The sequence below is a fragment of the Callospermophilus lateralis genome, chromosome 2 (assembly GCF_048772815.1).
Source record: "Callospermophilus lateralis isolate mCalLat2 chromosome 2, mCalLat2.hap1, whole genome shotgun sequence".
In the NCBI taxonomy this organism is placed as follows: domain Eukaryota; kingdom Metazoa; phylum Chordata; class Mammalia; order Rodentia; family Sciuridae; genus Callospermophilus; species Callospermophilus lateralis.
In genome coordinates this window covers 145,727,500-145,741,483 of record NC_135306.1, presented here as the reverse complement: position 1 = coordinate 145,741,483, position 13,984 = coordinate 145,727,500, and the positions used below count along the sequence as shown (strand labels likewise).

The 13,984-nt window shown below is 42.9% G+C and overlaps 1 protein-coding gene across 7 annotated transcripts in view; it reads right to left on the bottom strand.

Annotated features, from left to right (window-relative positions):
* Nucleotides 1–13,984, bottom strand: part of Tenm4 (teneurin transmembrane protein 4) — a 768,485-nt gene that overhangs the window by 22,665 nt on the left and 731,836 nt on the right. For all 7 annotated transcript variants that reach the window (XM_076846576.2, XM_077108835.1, XM_076846577.2 and 4 more), the window contains 2 exons: nucleotides 12,774–13,651; nucleotides 2,727–2,899 (listed from right to left, as the gene is read on the bottom strand). In XM_076846576.2, coding sequence (XP_076702691.1) covers nucleotides 2,727–2,899; nucleotides 12,774–13,651 — 1,051 coding nt within the window. The remainder of the gene's footprint in view (nucleotides 1–2,726; nucleotides 2,900–12,773; nucleotides 13,652–13,984) is intronic.

The window sequence follows — 13,984 nt, the reverse complement described above, 5'->3', positions numbered from 1 at the left end:
ACAAGGAGCTAAGGACAGGACCTGGCAGGTGGTACTATGTAAATGTTGGCTATTTCTAATTTACTGTGTGTGGCACTGAGGTGGTCACCATCACATGCATTCTGCCCCCACCATTTCACACAGCTGTAATAGTGAACTTTCAAGTGCTGTTCAATAGCTCTTCCTTAAAAACAATAAAAATAAAAACAAAAACAAAAAATAATAAAAGCTCTCTTTCTTGTCTTTAGTGGCCAAGAGAATGGGTGAAGGAGCCTATTTATCCAAGTTCAAATATTCTTTCAGGTGTGTGACTTAGGACAGGCTGCTTAACTATTCATTGACTTCATTTGGATAATGAAGATATTAATAAGACCTGCCTAATCAGCTTATTATCAGGATTAAAAAAGACTATGAATATAAAATGCTAAAATAATACTTTTATAGTTGATAAGTGCTCCAAAAATGTTAGGTATCTTTATTGCTCTACTTTTATAATCAGCAAATATTTGCTTGATTAGGTATGATGCAGGTTATGTCAAGTCCCAAGGGTATAGTTTTCATGGGAAACCCTCACCAAATCTTCTCTGCTAGAATGGCATCAAATTGGTCCCCCTCTCTTAAACTCCCTCCCTGTTTTATCTTTCTACACTTTTCCCCTTGCACATATGAATTCTAAAATCTGCCCCAAAGTTGCTATGCATCATTCACTGGCAATCTGTATTTTACTCCCTCTGAAGAGTGAAAAAACCTGTCAATTTATCTTTTTAAAGCTGCTTCTTTCTGCATCCACATATGTCCATTACCAGGGACTTTGGATGGACCAAGCATCTGCAGAGGCCCATGTCACATGACCTCACTTAATGCAGGCTGTGACTTCCCAAGGCCACTGCTCATTAGTAGCTGCTTCTTATTACTTCCCATGGCTCAGACAGGATGAAACAGAAAGGGTTTTTCACAAGGACTCTGCTGAGGCGAATGTGAAGCCGAGCATCTGAGCCTGGTGTGCAAGAAGGAAAGGGAGCTTGGCAGAGGTACAAAAGGGGGAAACAGGTACTGTATTTTCCTGGATCCCAGGATGCACTTTTCCTTTTCACATCTCAATGTTCTGAAATTGGAATGTGTCTTACAGTCCAGCTATGTATTTTAAGCAGTGTTTCCTTTTTATCCTTTGCCTGAAAAACTACTATTAAAACGATGGTACATTTTAAAATTGAGGGATATGGCACTTTTGAATTTTTAAAAGTTGCCTAAATATAAAAAGGCTGATTTAATCTTTGGGGAAGAAAATGCTCAAAGTAGGTGTAGCAAGATGCAGTGGATGGATGATACAATTCTTGGCCACTGGGAAGAAAACAGACTTGAAGGACCATGTCTGGAGTACTCATTGGCCCTGCCACTCTGGGTCAGGCATGACCCTGGCTGGTTGGGAGCTGGTACCTTCTGCTGGCAGTAACCCTGCCAGGGGATAAATTCTCGGGGTGTCTCAACCCACTATTAAAGGTGGGGAAGAAATGCCAGGGCTTGCTTTCTCTCTCTGAGTACCACTATTTTTCCTCTATCTCTTTGAAAAGTGAAGGACTACCTTTGCGAATAAAAGCTGTTATACAAATATACATTTATTCTTTTATGGTAACTCAAGCTACTTGCTAATTAATTAATTACTCAATTAACCCAACAAGTATTTACTGAGCAATACTCTGTGCCTGGCCCATGCTAGTTACTTTACAAATATCATCTAAAGAGATCATCTGAGCAGCCAATGAGGCAGGTATTATAATGCAGCCCCATTTTCCACACCCAGAAACTGAGGCTCAGAGAAGATTGACTCCTTCCAGTTCACGTGGTGGGATTTGGCACAGTGGGCACAGGGGCCCCAGGTTCCCCCCAACCCCTGTCCTGCCTCACATCACTCAACACAGCTTCAACTTGCTTTCTTTTCCTGGAGAATAAAACTGAGGAATATGGTGGGTGATATAGTGGCAGAGTCAGAACTAGAACTTGGCCTGATTTTCAGCCCAAAGCTCCTTCTACTGCTTTGTGGCAAAGCCTTTGGGGGTAAGAAAGAGCTATCAGAGGGTGGGAAAGAGTCAGGCAGGGCTCTTTAGGGATTATCATTTTTTTCCTTTCATGCTTACAAAATCCAATAAAACTTCAAGCCCACCCTGGGCCACCGCATCCCATGAGAACAGTTGAGGCAAGACAACTAACAGCAGAGTCCCACCATGAGATTTGCCTGAAACTAAAAGACCAATCTGTCTCAGGGGGGATCTGACAGATGCAGAGAAGAAGCCTCTTTTCTATGGAATCCTAGCAGAGGTACAAACCTCACATGGGCTTCAGGAAGGACTTCTCCATGACTAAATCCCCTTCATAATTAGATGTAATTATTCTTGTCCTTTGTCCTAGCCTGCATCAGAGTGAGTGTAAGTCTTTTAATCTGAAAGCCATTAAGATAGCAGAATGGTGAGGTCACCTGGATTAGCAGCTAATGGATTCTCTCCCCCTTGTTCTGATGATAATGGGATGGGACAATGAAATATTACTCTGAAGCTTCTGGGAGAGAATTTACAGGACTCCGGCTTGTGTGTTTTGCAAATGAGGTGGCAATAGGGAGAGAAACAAATCATAATTCTTTCCTGTTCTTGGGCGGCTCCTGAAGCAACATTTCTAGCCTCATTCTTCTGAGGAAGGGATCTTCTCTCAAAGGCCCCCTGTGTCCCAAAGGCTCCCGGACTTGCTTGGCTTACCTTGCAGCAGTGTGTAAAAGGCACCTGAGGCAGACAGGTTGGTGGTTATGGTGACATCATCCTTGCTGGAGGTCTCTACCTGGACATGCACCGAGCTGTCTGTGTCACTTCGAAAACTGCTCACCTGGCCCGTAGGGAAGGTCACATTTGTCAGGCGGCCAAAGCTGTCATACCTGGAAACCAAGGGGTAGCACTGAGTAACAAAAATATGACGGTGCTATAGCTAGAATGTTCTACCTCATGCCTTGGTTTTATGTGTTCTGCTTTCCTTTTCAATCAGATACAGTCCTCTGTTTCCCTCCTCTCCTTGCTCAAGTCTTGGTCACCTGTTGACATCTAACTGGAGGAAGATGATTTACCATTCTGAGTTTTCCTTTCCCAATTCACATAGTGGAGAGGATACCCCAGCCCTGCCTACCACCTGGGAGTACTCTGAGGAGCTTTTCCTAGGATGCTTCTCTTGTGCTGGGATGCTGATGTACAAGGCATTTCCCTCTTGGGATTGTGAGTTGTCGAGGTCAGGAGAGGTTTATGGAGTTCGATTACTAGGCTGGGAATCTGGTGTCACACCACTTGGATTCTGCCACCTGTCAGCACTGTGACCCAGGAGGACCTACTCCCAGTTCATCCCTGCTTCAGCAGAATTGAGTCAGGCATAGGGAAGACAGGCAGGGGATGCTGGCTGAGCAACTCAAGGAATGCAGGATTGAACATGCAAGACCTTGTTCCTACTCTGTAGGAGAGGACAGGCCATGACTTATTCACACTCTACCTGCTGTATGACATGACAGAAACTGGACACATGTAGACACCTGATAAACATCTGCTGAAGGCACACATGGAAGAAGCTGCTCTTGATAAAAGATACTTTGGCCCTCTCCCTAGGTATCTCCCCAGAGTTTTAGTCTCAAGACAGAAAGAGGTTTTGTATCAAGGCAGACAACTGTAATTATTATTGAAGGTATCCTGTAATGCATAATTAAATTGAGCCTGAAGAAGATACAGCAAAAAGGCCCCATGCCTTCAAGATCTGGTTTTCATTTTATATGAGACAGCCCAAAACCCGTAATTTCCACTCCTTGCATTTTCCATTAGAAGGACTGAATGTCTTAATTAAATGAACATCAAATAGAACAACCAATTTATAAAACTTTCTCTCCTATTCATTCATTTCACTACCTTTCAAAGTTTGAGAAATGCCACTGGATCTCTCTGCTGCTTGATCAATACCTATGATTATCCCATCAGAGCAATTTCTTCTGACTCTGCATGGGAAAAATTGGAGCTGCCCATTCTACAGACCCTGAACACCTTTGCCCTGAGGGTTGCTCCTACAGAACCCTTTCTGCTCTGCTGCAAAGCTGCTCAAACAGGTGCAGGGGCCTGGAAGGGAGAGTACAGAGAACTCCAGACTCTGAGTGGTTGCCTTAAGTCCTAGTCCTATGATTGGGTGACATCTGGACAATGGCTTGTTTATGACCATCATGGCTTTAATTATGGGAACCCAAAAAGCATTGACAAATTTTCTTTCTCTCCATGAGAAATGGAAGGAATGGCTGGCATGAAGTCTTTGGAGCCAGACAGTCTATGCCTTGAATCCTGGCTCCACACTTGCTAGCAATGTGACCCTGGAGGATGAGCGTGCAGTTCTGTTTCCCACCTGCCTCAAACCCCCACCACAAATTACCACATTTTGGGCAGGTTACATAATGCAGCATAACCTCAGTGAGCCTTTTGTTTCTTCTTCTATACATGAGGATAATAACTTCTAGCTCATAGAGACACAGAGAAGACCAAAAGAGGTCACATATTTAAAATGCATGTAAATTCTTACCAGGGCCTTCAGGACCCCAGGGGACTGTCCTCATTGGAATGTCAACTCCCTGAAGCAGGCACTTCAATTGGTTACTATTGTAGCCAGAACTTTGAGTGCTAGACACGCATTTAACAATGTGAATGACTTGACTCCTTACAGCCTCTCCTTCTGACTTCCCCGTGACCTTTATTCTTCTGTACCTCTGTAATTCACTGCCCCTGATGCTGTTCCCCAAATATGCCAAGCTCAATCCATGCTATTGGTGCTTACACTGACTGTCACTTTGCAGGGAATGCTCTTCCACACAGGTGCGGCCAGTTCCACCATTCAAGTTTCAGTTCAAATGGGGCCTTCCCTGACTACCATTTCTGAAATAGACAGGTCCCCCGTCTCTATCATGTTATCTTACTATATTGTCTTCATCGTACTTATTATCTTGTTTAGTTGCTTGTTATCTGTCTCCTCCTACTGGAAGATAAGCTCCATGGGGGATAGGGATCTTGTCTATATTCTCAGTGCCTAGACAATTACCCAGTATATAGAAGGTACTCAGTAATATTTATTGAGTGGGTGAATAAATACATAGGAAGATGGTAGGTACTATTGTTGATTATTCAAGACATGGATTGAAAGCAACTAAGAGTTTACTACTCCCTCCATTCCCTGTGTGAGGAAGCGAAAGTTCACAAAGATTCAGAGTATCTTTTAGGTACCAAGCATCATGCTTGTAATCATCTCGAGGTAGGGATTATTATCACCATTTCACAAATGGTGATGATTAGACTCAGAGAAGATAAGTAACTTGCTTAAAATGACACAGCTAGTGAAAGAATATAGATTCAAAGTCAGGTCTATTTGACCTTCAAGAGTGTGTTCTTTCATCAAGCTTTCCATAATAATGATGCTGTTTCAAATCAAAACCTTTGTATTCATCACTGTGTTAAGGAAAAAATTCTGTTTGGAAGTCCCAAGTGGGTCAAGAAGACTGACAGTTTTCCCTTCAAGATGCTTCGCTTGGCTACTGCTGCAGTTGACTTTTGCAGCGATGCCAGGCCCCCTCTTGGAGGGAGGATAGAGATGGCCCAATGATTGGCTTTCCATTATTTCATTCCACTGACTTTTCTTCACTCCGTTTTCCCAAAGCATCTCTAGAGCACAGTGAAAGAAAACACATAAAAGATTCATCGAGTTGCTGTGAACTTGGCTCTCAGAAGAGGACTGCTAAAGGGTATCTTCACACACTGTAAGGCCTTCTTCTTCACACTTGATACTTCATCCCGAGCCACTTACTATGTGCAGCTAGCGAGGAAAATGCCAAATTTCCTCTCTGATACTAAACTGTTGATGATTTTAACTTTTTGTTCAGAAAAAAAGATCTGAGTATTACGACTTTCATCTGTGACTGTTCCAAACACCAGCATCAACACCAACAAGGGGAACGGACACTGTGTCATCTGTGAATAATTAGAATTCACGGTCCATGCACTCCTATAGTTCCCTTGGCCTCGGTCACTGTAATGAATGGCATCACTACATCATTGTCCACTCAAAAATCAGGTCAGAGCCAGGGCATTTACTGGCTTCTGCAGTAAAAACTTGTACTCACTATTTCCTATAAAATGAAGTCCCAACAATGAGTTCTAGCCTTCAGGATTCCCAAGATGTAGTTCGCTCTCCCAGTGTAGGTCTGTCTCTCACTGATGGCTTAACATGTGCTGGAAAGTATGTTGGGTTCAGGTTTACCTGGGATCCAGGATTGGCTCTGATCCTTACGTCTAACATGTTGCAGAGCCACTCAGTCTCTATGTTGGTTATTCTGCATGCCCTCCCCCATCATTCTCTGCCCTTCTCTGTGCCCAGAGAGGCTGACCCCTGCACACTGCATCACTGAGTACCTGGGCTGACTCAAGTCTGCTTAAGCTAAGTCTATGGCCAGCACTGATAAGACACTGGAGGTCAGAACCAGCTTTTCCTCATTCTCTCCTTCACTGCCATATTTCCAGGAATAGCTGCTTCCATCTATGATAACAGCTTCTATCAGGTACTTTCTCCTTCCCACGGGGCTTCAGCAACAATATTCTACCTGCCCCCCCACCACCTTGACCTTCAGCCTGAGGCTTGGTAATGGCTGTTGTGTTTTTAGTGCTTGGGTGCCTCAGCATCTTTTCTTGGTCCCCTTATCCCTGTCTGTACCTCTAAAACATATTTTCATTTGAAAGGTGTAGTCCACCCTTCCAGTGCAGGTCTGTCTCTCATCGATGTTGCATATCATATCTGAGTGGAAATTTTTTTTTTCTTTCTGAACTCTGTCTTCTAGTGTGTGTGTTTTCTGATGAGAAGTCTGCTGTAATTTTTGTTTGTTCTTTTTTTCAGGATGCTTTCAAGTTTTTCTTTTGCATTCAACAGTTTGAATATGATATGTTTAGAAAAGTGTGTGTGTGTGTGTGTGTGTGTGTGTGTATGTGTGTATTTATTTTACTTGGTATTTTTTGAGCTTTTTGGATCTGTGGTTCATTATTAATTATGAATAATTCTTGGCCATTATTTCCTCAAATATTCCTCTGCCTGTTTTTCAACTCCTCTCCTAGAATTCTAGTTATGTGTGTACTAGATCATTTGATGTTGTCCCACAGGGTTTGAAGTATTCTTTTGCTCTCTTTTTCTCCTATGTTTTCATTTGGGTAATTTCTACTGGCCTGTCTTTCTTCCGCAGCTGTGTCATGCTGTGTCATCAGGAGCAACGAGCCGGTCAAAGGCATTCTTCATCTCTGTAGTTGTGTTTCTCATTTCTAGCATTTCCATCTGATTCTTTCTTAGGGTTTCTATCTTCTTGCTGAAATCATCCATCTGATCTTGGAAACTGTTCACCTTTTTTCACAAGAGCTTTTGATACAATTACAGTTATTTTAAATTCTGTGAATAATGGTTTCAACATCTGTGTCATATCAGAATATGGCTCTAATGATTCCTTTTTGCTTTTTCTTCTCCTATATGTGTTCAGTTGAAAATGTGACACCTCGTGTGGCATGGTAGAGACTGAGATTGATGGCTTGTGTTTGGAAATGAGTTTCCTTCTGCTAGGACTTCAGGGAGGGGTTGTGAGTTAATCTAGTTAGGATTTGGGCTGGCTTGGAAGTTCCTGGTTTCTGTGGTTGCCTCAGTGCATCATAGTCTTTAAGTTCTTTTAGCAATTTTTGTGCTTAGGGTGAGAAACTGGTCTGCCAACAGTTTTTCTCTTGGCCTCAATTTCCACTCCATCCTCAGCATTAGGTCCTTTGTGCCACAAATCAGAGGGTCTCCTTCCATGCTCTACCCGCTTTCCATCCTTTTTGCAGCAATGCTTTGCTCTGCACTGTTGCTTTCAGCTTTTTAATCAGTAGGAGGTGGTGGTGGGCGAGTTCTCTATTGTCCTGAGGAGGACTCAGCCTTAGGGATGTGTGCCCCTGACCCTGGGGACTGTCTCCACCTCAGTGCTCCCACCCCTTCTCAGGCGGCAGTTTGGGGCTCTTACAGATTCCTGCTCTTCTCCTGCACTACATACTTTTTCTGCTTTTCTTCTCTCATTCAGCTGATGGGTCTCCACCTGTGTCTAAGTGGGAGAGTGACTGGCTCTCTCTTCACAGGTGAAGGCTTTTGCTCCTCAGGGGATGCAGGGTGATAGGGGTCTGGGTGGAGCAGGCAGCTATTTGTGCTCTTCTCCTCAGCGGTTGCTCCACACCTCCCCAGGTCTAGCAAAAAGGTCTCTTTCTGAGATCTTTCTTCAATCTACTGGTGGTGGTGGCGGCAGGGGGGCCGAAAACTCCTGAAGAGGATGTGGACTCCTTCCATTTCAGTTCCCAGGGCTTGATACTCTCTTGCCCATACACACTTGGCCTTCAGAAATACGGTGGCCATCCTAGTGAGCTCCTCCTACTAGTTCCAGTTGCATCCACTCCAGGGAAGCTAAGTTCATATCCTGTCTCTCTCTGCAGGTGTCTGTCCCTCCTTGAATCTGGGCTAGTCTGTTGCTCTATTACCTCTGAGGAGTTCAAGGAAAATCCATGAATTTGCCTGTTGTCAGGCTTACTTTTGTTATAAGATTGGGAATGATGCTCTTTCTAGCTCTCATATCCCCCAAGCAAAATCAAGAAGCCCAATCTGGGGGCTGGAATTGTGGCTCAGCGGTAGAGCACTCCCCTAGCGTGGGCGGGACCTGGGTTCAGTTCTCAGCACCACATAAAAATAAAGGCATTGTGTTGTGTCCATCTACACCTAATAAATAAATATTAAAAAAAGAAGCCCAATCTGTTGATTTGAACTCTTTGAGTTGAATTCTGTGTCCTTCCAGGAATACTGATAATGTCAGAGCTGGGATTTGAATCCAGCATTCTTCTCACTACAGCATATTTTCCTCCCTTTCTTTATCTCCCTTCCCTCTTGAATTTATGTTTCATTTATAAAATATTTAGTGAATCATTTTCAAGGTGGCAAGCCCTAAGCTTGACACAGAGATAAATTAGTAAGGTTCTCACAGTAGCTAAAGGAAACATACCTATAATAGGAGCTGTTGTCAGGCATTGTGGGAGACCATAGTCACTTCCTGCTCTGAAATTTAGGGAAGTTGGTTTTTCATGCCCACCCAGGAAGTCAATTTTGTTTATTTACTTATTTTGTGGTGCTGGGGATTGAATCTGGAGCCTCACATAGGCTAGGAAAGCACTCTACCACTGAGCTATATCTCCAGCCCTTAATTTTGGAAGGAGCCTCATGCTACTGGACATTTTCTTAGCCACCAAATGTTTTCTGACCATATGCCAAGTCTGACAGCATTGATGGCCCTCCCTAGAGATGAGGTCCCTATTGCAGACTCCTTGGAGGTTTTTACCAGCAGATCTGTGGGCTCAGGGAAGGAAAGTAACCTTGCATCTCCAGAGCTGTGAACTCCAAGTTGCTCTAAAGTGTGTGATGTTTATGTTAGATGTATTATTTAATCTGCTAGGAAGATCGATAAAGCCAACTTAAACTTGTTTCAGTAATAGCCCATGTCACAGGCAGGCCTGGATGGATTTTTTTTTTTTTAAATTTTTTAGAACATTTGGATTTTAATCCACTAAGGTGCCTCATGGAGCTAAAAGGAGAAATTTCACTAGAGCAAATGGTCCATTGGTAAAACCTGTTCAAATCCTTGTTAAGAAACACCACAACAAAATATGGTGTGATGCTACATCATGTACAACCATAGAAATGTAAAGTTGTGCTGCAATTGTGTACAATGAATTGAAATGCATTCTGCTGTCAGATATACCTAATTAAAATAAATAAATAAATAGAAAAAAAAAAAAGAAAAAGAAACACCACGACAATAAACAACCGTACACCTTTCCTTCTAGGAAGCTTAATAGCTTGTTAAGTATTTTTTTCCTTTCAGTATTAATTTAGTTTTTAATCCTTGGAATGGCTCATAAATAGGGTAAGGTAGGGATTTTTTTTGTTTGGTTGAGACATGGGCCTGGAGGCCAGCTAGCCTGCCTGAGTCACATGGCTAATGTTCAGTGAAGATAGGTGCCTGGCTCCCTTGCTTTGTTTCCAGAACTGATCCACTTTACTTGGCCCACTCAGCATGCCATTTTCCAGCCCATTTAGGATATCCTCAGGGACCTGACCTTTTTCCTAGTTCATACCTTAATATGTTCTACTCGACATTTGAGTCTGCTCTTTTGATTCCTACTCCTATTAAAACTTTGATCTGTTCCTCTGATTAGTTTACTTACAAACTGCTCCTGGCTAATATGTTTCATGTCCAAATAACATTTCTATAATTACTGCTACTGCCACATATTGCTTGATAATAATAATAATAATAATAATAATAATAATAATAATGGCAGCCATTGTCATTTTATGGAGCTTTTCATATTTTATCTCACGGAAATTTTGAACCTCAGGCTGTTCTTATAGAATAGACACTATTTAGATCTCTATCATACCAATAAGTCACAAAGAATACAGGTGAACCAGGCCAGTGCAGTTGGAGGAACATGGACTTGTGTTCCAGTTGTGCTCTACACCCACTATGTGATTTTTAAGCTTGTTCCTTAATCTCTCTGTGCTTTAGCATATTCTTATGTAAAAATGTGGAAGATAATTTCCTGCTCTCTGAAAAATGATCTACCATGAGACCCAAGGTAATTAATTTGTATCAGGCTTATGGTTTACCATCTCATAGATGCTATGAAATGGGAAAGAGCCTGGCACACAGAGGGATCTCAAAAAAAGTGAGTTTTCTTTCTTTCTTTTTTTATTTGTATGGCTTTTATCTTCCATTTCTGGTTTGTGTCAAGAAGGATCAGTGCTTTTCTTGTGTACTCCTATAAAGTGGATTCTTTGGAATTTCAAATGCTATTTTATAAAAAGCAATTGTAATAACTTTTCCTTCTTCCTAAAATATCAAACATGGCTGTAGATTTCATCAGGGAAAGAGAGGAAGGGACCCTGTCTGGTAGAGGTGTAGGAAATGGTTTTAGATTTCAGGGTGGTGGAGAGTAACAGTGGCAGTGACGTGCAGGCATTCAGTTTGGGATCTGAGGGAGTGACCTTGGGAACTAATTAAGTGTACAGACTCGCTCTGACAAAGAAATCCCTGTATTGGCTAAATAATGTATGAGATTTCCATGGGCAATGGGGAAAATTGAATTATTTAGCGTATTTCCATTTCAATGAGTTAATCAAGATAATTGCTGTTTTCCTGGATCTTTGTCTTTTCTTTGCAATTAGCAAGGTCCTTGTTTGGAGAAAGGAATTTAGTTAGTGAACTTTGTACAAACTGCTGTGACATTTTTTGGTGTAAGTTATATTTAAAAATCAATTATAGGTCCTTTTCCTTTGAGTTTCAAGATTGTGAGAAACTGATGCTTGATCCACTTTGAGAAGAATGTAGGGTTCAAGGATTCAAGTGCATTTGGGATTAACAACCTTAAGGGGGGTGGAGTTGGGGAGGGCAGTAGGGCAGAAATGAAAGAGCAAGAGCTTTGGCCTCAGACAGATTTGGGCTGCAATCCCTGTTCTGTCGTGTTCTCACTATGTAACAGCGGGCAAATGGGCTTGTCCAAGCCTCAGCTTTTACTTCCATAAAGCAGATAATATCTGCCCAAATCCCAGCTGCTGTGAAGGGAGACTGCAATGACAATGCAGTTCCTGGCCCACTTTTGATGGTCAACAAGACTAGGTCCTTCCCCATCCCCCGCACACATGTCTAATGGTGACCCATTCAGCAGTCTCAGTTCTCTGGAACATGGCTAACATCTTGGGGAAAAACAAATAAAAGCTTAAAAAAAAATCTAACTAGAAAAAGAGATGTTACAAATCCCTTCATTAAAATACCTCATAGGGAAACACTTCATAACGTCTATTTAATTTTGGCTGGGATTGTAATAAGCTGAACTTCTGCTTCTCTGACCACACCACTTAAGAAGCCCTGTATGGGGGGAAGTAGGGATGTAGCTAGATGAGGTGAGCACTGTGACTGAAAACAAATGGGGACACAGTAACTCCCCATGGAGGGGCCAAGAAAAGAGTAGTTGAGCATTACTTTAGGCAGGGCAAAGGGTTCTGCATCCTTGTCTCCCCACAGAAGCTCTTTCCTACAACAGCATAATATGCCATTGTTGCTCTCCTCATTAACAACCCTGACTCATAAATAGAAAGGTTATGTTAGATCTGTGTCACGTGTTTCAGAAAGGAGGCAGGTAATGTACCTCATAACAAGGTCATCTAAAATGGTAAAAATTAAAAAAAAATTTGGTACTTAAAGATGTGAGCTCCAATTATGCAAAAAAAATTCACCTATATGGAATTGTTCCTTCTCCCACTACCATGTTTCTGAACAGTGGTCATCTGGAGAGGCTAGCAGTTTATCAAGGACTTTTCATCTATATCATCTCCCTGTACTATGTTCACCAGGAGCATTTTATAGATGTAGAACTAAAGCCCAGAAAAATGAAATCCATGGTGCAGCTAGGATGGAAGCCCAAATCCTCTGATTCCAAAGCTTGTAGCTTCTCCACTACACAAATTTCCTTCTCAGGAGAAATCATCTAGAATATGAACATGAGAGCATATTAAAGGTAATGGTTTGCATCCCAAGTCCTGAATTAAAAATGAAATACATTCAAGAATGAACACTCCATCATTCATCTCTAACCTGCAATGCACCTAATGAAACAGCCATCAAATGGCAGCAGCTGGATACTTACTCATAAAAGGTTGTCCATCCATTTTCATTGCTTTTGGTCGCCAGAAGGCCAGAGTTGCCATGGTATGTCATCATGGCCAGCTCGTGTCCTTGTGTGGTCACACTTTTGAGTGCACTGTTGGTACCCATGGTCACCCAGTATACCTGGCCATCTGGGACCACCAACCAGAGAGGCATCCCAGTAGAATCTCGGCGTACGTTAACCATGTTGCCGTTGTTGTCTGTGATGAGAGTGACGTCACCATCCCCAGTGTAGGTGAAGTTGTACAGGTAGTCTCCTGTGGGCAGGCTTTGGGTATACAGATGCTTGCCACTGGTATCAAACAGGTAGAGCTCCTGGTCGATGGGGGAGGACAGCTCATACATGTTCTGGGTGTTGAGGAAAGGCTTGTTCTTCCTGATGAACCGAATTCGAATATTCCCAAGGTCAGCCACATAGAGCTCCCCATCAGCACACACAGCCAAGGAAGACGGGGTGTTCAGCTTTGCATCCTTGGCGTAACCATCGTCTCCAGAGAAGCAATCACAGTTGGCATCGTTTTTACAGTCACAGCCACTGGGGGCCCCAGCAACTAGGGAGATCTCTCCACTAGTGGTGACCTGCCTGATGCGGTTGATCTTTTTCTCATCAGTCTCAGCAATATATAGGACCCCGTTGTGTGAAACAGCCAAAGCAGTGGCTGACTCCAGGGTTGCATGGATGGCCACCTTGCTCAGCAGGAAGTGGTCGATGCCAGGAACCTGGCAGTGCATGGGCCTCCCGGCGACAATGCGTACCTGGTGATTTTCAGAGATTTGCAGGACTACATTGTTGTCAAGGACATAAAGAGAGTTGTCCATCGGGTTGATGGCTAAGTCTGTGGGCCACTCCAGGCGAACCTGACAATGGAGACATGAACACTCAAATGATTGGCAGGATGTCCCCCACTAATCATCCCACACCCCCTTAAAACCCATAACAGCATCCGAAGCACCTTTACATATAGTCTTGGCCAATCCTTACAGAGTCTACCATCAAAAAAGGAGTGTTAGCCCCCTGAGCACAGGAAAACCATGTCACTGAGGCATTGATGGTCTCTGTCAGGACTGACAAAACCTGAAGAGGGGATAACAACAGAAAGTAGCCGGTGAGAAGATGGACTTTGGAGTCAGACAGGCCTGGGTTCAGATCCTAGTTCTACCACTTATGACCTTGCGCAAGTTACTGTGCCT